We start from the raw sequence: 7015 nt of genomic DNA on the forward strand, positions 1-7015 counted from the left end.
TAAATTAAGGTACTGTATAAGACAAAATGCACATTCTGTCGGGTATTCTAGATTACCTGTCCACCTTTTCCAGTTAGCCTGCACTCTCCTTTCCTCTGAGTTGTGGCCGGCCAGTGAATCTGAGAAAGGACAAGATCACTGAGTAAATTGTTTTACCCAAACTGCTGCTTCAGTAGTGTATACTGATTACAAGTCCAAGTCCAGTGTGAGCAAGACTATTTGAGCATGGCATATTCATGTCATATCAAGTATCCTTATAAAAGCACAGTTCGTACTATGAGCGGCTCCTTGTTGATGTTCTGCATGTCCAGAGCCACCACGTACTCCCGGCTGCCCAGGTAGAGACGGCCCTGGTCCTGGTCCATGTGCAGGATGCGGTAGTCGCTGGTGTTGAACGAGAAACTGAACGGGCGGATCGTCTTGGTCTCCAGTAGCTCTGAACGCACAGACAGACAGACAGACAGACAGACAGACAGACAGAAAGAAAGACCGACAGACCAACAGATTAAAATACAGACAGTCAGGAGATCATTATAAGCACTGTATTCTTTCTCACCCAAAATAGTTATTGTGTTTCATTATCAAATATACAGTGCTTTTCAGCTCATTTGGCCTCACAATGGGCTATTGTTGACGTGTATTCATTGTTAGGCATGCATGGTTGGGGAAAACCACAGCCCTTTTTAGCTGAGAATCCCTGGAACATGAACAAAGAAAAGAAGGACATAGCTTTCCGAGTAGTGAATTTAATAATGGCTAAGAATTGTGAAATATAAAATTATAAAAATGAAACAACCCAGCTTTAAACTATAATTATGTCTTCGTCATGAAATGTGTGGATTACAGTAAGTACTGTAAGTGTATTTTGCGGTGCTTTAGACATAGAGTGTGTGATGGACAGCATAGAGCTGCACAGGCTTTCTCCCACCACGCCTCTCCACTCAGTCCAACAGCAGATGGCACTAAAACCACCTCCCGTCCCCTCCTCACCTCTCCTGCCTCACCAACAGCTTACACACACACACACACACACACACACACACACACATGCTCACACACACATGCATAAAATACACATATGCATACACACACACACACACACACACACACACACTCACACATATGCACACACATGCATACATACACACACACACACATGAATACACACACACATACCCACACATGCTACCATACACACACACACACACACACACACACACACACACCACCAAACACACACACACACACACACACACACACACATCGCCACACACACAGACACAGACACAGACACCCACAAACACACACACACACACACACACACACACACACCTCCTGGCACCTCCAGAGAGTGGAGCAGGTGCTGGGATGAAAGATGGGATCAGACGCTTCCCCATCACACAGCACACGCGCTACACGCATGGGGTGTGAGACTCAATTAAAACACCTCTTCTGTTTGGATAAACCGTCACGCTAAAGAGCTCTATCACTTGCTGAGGGGACAAAAGTGCCTTTGTTAAACAGTTCTCTCCCCCTCCACTCCATTCCCACATATTGGACTGATGGAGAGAGCTTCAGTGGTTTACTGTAACAAGTGCAGAAGCACACAAGAGAACTGTTTTGACCTGAGCCTTCATCGCTTTGCATCAATTCAAAATTAAGAGTTGGGGGGGGTCACTGAATGTGGATGTGCTTTACAGTGAGCAATGTCACGCTCATATCACTGCATGGATAAGATACCTGCTTTACAAGGCATGGGATCTCCGACGGAATAACAGACTGACACTGACTGAGAGAAAGCAAGAGGGAGTGAGACAGAGAGAGAGAGAGAGAGAGAGAGAGAGGGAGAGAGTGGGGAAGAGAGGCAAGGGTGAGAAGAGAGGTGTGAGAAAGGGCGGTTGACTTTAGACATAAATCTAAGCTCATGAGGACGTGAGGACATCACTGCCCCCGCATAGTCCCGCTTGTAAGTGCGTGTTTGGCGCGCGGGGGCCTGGGCGCTATAGCGACACGGACCGAATCCATAAATTACTCATGTTAACCTCCCCACACCCGCAGCCTCCACTTTGATCTCTCAGGCATGAAAGAGCAGCCCTTCCAAATGCTAACCTGTCCAGCGGCAGGCGCCCAAATTTCATGGAAATAAAAATAGCGTCGATGCTCGTGGCGAAAAGGTCACGGCCATTCACTTGCCGTCCGTTCCTGGAACAGAGTTTAGACAATACTTTCGGGGGCCCTGCTGATTTACCTTTGAACGCTGAGATGCTAAGTACACTGGCCTTTTCTGGGAGATGGCTGTCTATCACAATACAGCTATCTATCAAAATACTGTGCCATCACAGCACTGTTGCACACTAGATGAGAATATGACTGTAACTGGCCGATAGACATCTAAAAATTGACAAACCAATCAAAGAAAGGTGAACATTATGTCTAAAGTAGGTCATTTTAAGGGCAAAAGTTATAAAACAAATCCCTCTGAATTAAAAGCCTTGGATGTTTAAATAGGAACGATATGTACAATTGCACACTGGCCAGTAGGGTAAAACAGGGAGTGAGATGTATGCAAGTAAATTGGGAGCTGTTATGAGAATATTCAATGATATGGTGATGATATTATTGTAGACGTCAGCTATTATAATACATTCACATGTCTCACCATGGCAGTGTGCAGACATGCAATCCGTCTCTCTCTCTATTTATACACCAACAAGTAGGTGAATATGGGAGTGTATGCTAGTGACAAAGGGGATATGCTTGTGTGGAGGTCTGCTGTCTACCGTGTACAGCCACGTTTGTATGTCTCTCTTTGTGTGTTTAAGTGACATGAGCCAGTCACAGATAAGCCACGTGTGTGAAAAATAGTCCAGTCATTAGAGTGAGACAATGTGCTTCATGTGTGTGTCGGTGTATGTGCATGTCTCTGTGAACGTGTGTGTGTGTTTGTGTGTGTGTGTGTCTTATTCAGGGGGCTCTAACTAGGTGGCGAAGAGTGGCCCGACTGTCTGTCTCTCGCACAGCTGTGGGGGTGATCCTCCAAACACGCCCAGAATGCCCGTGCGTCACGACTCCCAGGGGAGCATGGGATTCCTGGCCCCTAGCCGTGCCGCTGTCTGCCGGGCTATTCTCAGGGCCTCGCTCTCATCCCATTCCAAGTGGCTTTATCCCGAAAATCCGCCGTCTTTGGGCAAGGGAGGGGAGGGGACCCAAGCGTGGCCCTCTTGGAGGCAGAGAGGACGCACCTGCTGGGCAGAAAGGTCAGACCCCAAAGCACACGGCGGCTGGGTGATCACCTGCTGCAGAGAGGCCGACGGACACTGGACATTCATTCATATGTCTTGGGACTGCACTAAATTGGGTGCTAATAATGTCAAAAAAGAGAGAAAAGATCCGAGGCACTCCGATATAAGTAAAAGTCCAAAGACCTGGTCCAAAGTACAATAAAGGACTTTTACTTATATCGGAGTGCCTCGGATCTTTTCTCTCTTTTTTGACATGAATTCTTTTTGATCCTGATGAGCACCTGATTTTTTAAATTTACTTCGTCACCCACTGAAGCAATCACCTCTTCTCTCTCCAAATTCAAAGCCTGGGTGCTAATAATGTTTACTGCAATTCAGTAATTCCAGTTGTACCGATTCAAGTGTGTTTTTATGCTGATGTACCATGTCAAGCTTAATATTTTATATATACTGTATACACGTGCAAGGATATGAACCTTTTTTGCAGGTTGCCCTTGTTGGAATTATTAACGATAAAAGCCATTCATAATGTTTGAGCGGTTACTAAAGATGACTACCGTAATTTCCCAACTGTTAACCAGCAACATTTTTTCAGCTATGAGGTTACAGTAATACACAGGGAAATTAATACGGTATTAATATGTTTTTCCATGGTTTCTTTCAGCTGGAATACTGTAAAACACTATCCTGCTGCTTATACCCAATGTGGCTACAGTAATACACGGAAATTACTGCAATTCTAGCCGGCAGTTTGAGAGTAAGTTTAAAACATGTACTGGTACAAGTCCCTCCAGGAGTGCAAGTTTAACGAATAACAGATGTTGAGCATAACATTCACGATACATTAACCAAAGCTGTTTATCATAAATGCCCTCTTATCTCCAGTGACTTCTCACCCCTTCATTTTCTCACACCAGCTGTTCGTGATAAAATGAGCTTTTTCTTTTTTCACACCAACAAGTAAACAAAAAAGCACAAAGTGCATCACTTCAGATAGGAAATGAGCACTGACATTGCAGTCCATCTATCAACACAAGCCTATACATTTCACTGACGGAGGAAAAGACTGAGACTGATTTCAATTCAGTCCAATTCCACTCGACACAGTTGGACTCAAACTAAAGTTCACTTTGCACTGGTAATATTGGGCAGCATCTGACAGGGGCTTTACCCAAGCCCCCCTCCAAAACACTGAGCCTGTGGAGGGAAGCTGAAAGTCAAAAAAAAAGTACTTCAAAACAGCGAGAGAGCCTTGAGCAGCACCCAGCCCAGGAGGGGGGCCTATCAGAGCCTGGGGCAATGTCTCCAGCTCTCCTCCATCTTCAAATTAACAGAGCTGTGGAGGAGGAAGGGTCGGAGAGGCTGCTGTGCACAATGAATTATTCAGAGCAGCTGGAACAGTTGGTGCACCTACACTCTCTCCACTGTTTATCGGCGCGTGGAGAGAAAGAGTTTCTTTTCTTTTTTTTTCTTTTTTTAAATAAGCTCTTGTAGGCTTTGTAGATGATTAAATGAATTAGTGCTCAGGGACTTAATTGGGTTGGGTACAACACGTAGCGTTGCATTTATGGACAGGGACAGGACTTTTGAGGAGTATATTATATTAAAACTAATGTTGAAATTGGACAAAACGAAAAACATCTTTGTCTCCTCCATCTTGGCAAGTCCACAGACAGAGGGAAAAAGAGAGAGAGAGAACGGTAAAGACCAAGGCAAAGATAGAGAGAGAGAGAGAGAGAGAGAGAAACAGAAGGAGAGAGAAGAAGTGAGAGGGAAGAGTTTGAGGGAGTCCCATTACCAGGGGTGGAATCTGATTTGTGGTGCCAACTGGCCATGGCGATGGCAACTGAAGTGCATGTGCATTTGAGCGCGTGCCACTGTGCGCCCGAGCCAAGGTGGCGGCCAGACCCTGTTGCAGCTCCAGATTGGTTCCTGCAGAACAAAAGTGGTCACATTTTCCACTCGCTACGAAAACTAAATGGTTGAAATTAGTGCAGCTCTCCACGGGGAGAGTGGAGTCGAGTCCTTACTTAATTAGAAACAGAGTGAGGGAAACTTGATTTGGAGTTCATACGCCAATATGTAGGACTCTTACTCTTCGTCTTTCAACAGTTTCTCCTCAGTACTATTTTAAAACATGTCATCTTTATGCAATAATACTTGCAGATACATTTACTGTTTCTGAATGTTATGCACAGGATGTTCTTCTTCTGATATGAAGCCTACTGTGCCATTAAATCAAACTATAATGCATCATTTCCAGGTAGAGGTGTTTAAAGCAGTTTGAGTGTTTGAAGATGCCGCTGAACATCGTCATGCTTTTATTAGTGGATGTGTGCTAATGTGAAGTCAAAATGACAGCATCTCCAATAGCAACGTTCATCATGCCATATGACCCTACTCAGGTCCTGTCACTGCTCACTAAAACTACTCTCCAGATAGATCAACAACTACGGAGACCGCCAAAAGTCACCGGGTGACATTTCAACTCAGACGCAGGAATTTTAATGATCTCACTCCCCTGAGAGAGAGAGAGTGAGAGAGAGATAGAGAGAGAGAGAGAAGGAGGGAGGGCGAGAGAGAGAGAGAGAGGGAAATAGAGAGAGTGCACGAGTGAAAGAAAGAAAGTAAGCGACGCAGCGGCAGCGCAGATGAGTTTCAGAAGCTGGGCCAACTTTAGTAGCTCATTAAGAGCCATTAGTGCCCCGTGTGCTGCTGCGCTTGTCATTCCAGATCGGGCGGTTTTGGGCGAGAGCCCTCTTTTCAGCTGAGTCTCAGCACAAAACCAGCGCACGGGGATGCAGAACGCACCCAGATGCCTGGGTATAAGTAAAGCAGGGGAGTTTGGGGGATGTATGTGAGGGTGGGGGGAGGGGGGGGGGGTAGGCAACCCAGCGTAGGAGGGAAGCAGGGCCCCTTCACACAGCGGGTGAATTACATTATGTAAGGTAATGAGGCAAAGACTGGGAGCCCACATACAGTATCTCTCAATTGATTCCCAGCAGCAACTTGGCTTTCAGAAGATGCACTGTCAGTGTAAATATACTCCTAACGTTTGTATGAGGCAATCAGGTCGTCGTTATTTTTTCGGGGGAGTAGGGGGGAGGTGAAATATAGTGTATATTTTATTTCATTTTTTATTTGTCAAAAGAAATCGCTCAGACTGTGGAGCCCTGGCCAGCGGCTCTAAAACACCTCTTCAGCGTGCCGTTGTCCAGAGGCCAAGCACACAGCACAGGGGCGCACACACACACACACACAACCCCCGCTCTCCAGCCCTCTCTCGCGACTAATCCGCTCTAAAGCCACACAAGGGCCTCTAGAGTGGCCTCTAAGCACGGGGTACCGCCGGACTCTCGGGGCCCCTGATTGGCTCTCATTAAGAATCGGCCAAATGAGCAAAGGGCCCTGTGGCCCCATTTCACCACTACCAGACATATTCATATTCTCGGCGATGCCGGGGCCGAAGCAATGGCCGGTATCCAACAGGCATGGACGGACGCCAGGTCTACGGGACGGACAGCACCGCCCGAGGAGCTAGTGCAGAAAGGCCCTTTTTTACAAGGCCCGACGGCTCGAGTATGTCATTTAAGAGGAATCTGAAAGTTTCTCCAGGGATAGAAGTGGGGGAATGACTTGAAATACACTTCCCAAAACGAGTGCCCTTCAGCTTTGCTCTTTTTTTTCCCCCGTCAAAGTTCCCAACAATGGAAACAATCTGTCGTTTTCTACTAACCATTAGCAGATTTGAGCGAGACTTGTTGAAGGTATAT

General features: G+C 46.2%; 1 protein-coding gene across 1 annotated transcript in view; it reads right to left on the reverse strand.

Annotated features, from left to right (window-relative positions):
• The window catches only part of sema3gb (sema domain, immunoglobulin domain (Ig), short basic domain, secreted, (semaphorin) 3Gb), a 34880-nt gene that overhangs the window by 9376 nt on the left and 18489 nt on the right, over positions 1–7015 (reverse strand). Inside the window, exons 3-4 of the mRNA XM_062541352.1 lie at positions 276–436; positions 57–119 (exon numbers count right to left, since the gene is read on the reverse strand). Of these exons, the coding sequence (XP_062397336.1) occupies positions 57–119; positions 276–436 (224 nt within the window). The remainder of the gene's footprint in view (positions 1–56; positions 120–275; positions 437–7015) is intronic.

This window comes from Sardina pilchardus, chromosome 7, assembly GCF_963854185.1.
Source record: "Sardina pilchardus chromosome 7, fSarPil1.1, whole genome shotgun sequence".
NCBI classification, from domain to species: Eukaryota; Metazoa; Chordata; class Actinopteri; order Clupeiformes; family Clupeidae; genus Sardina; species Sardina pilchardus.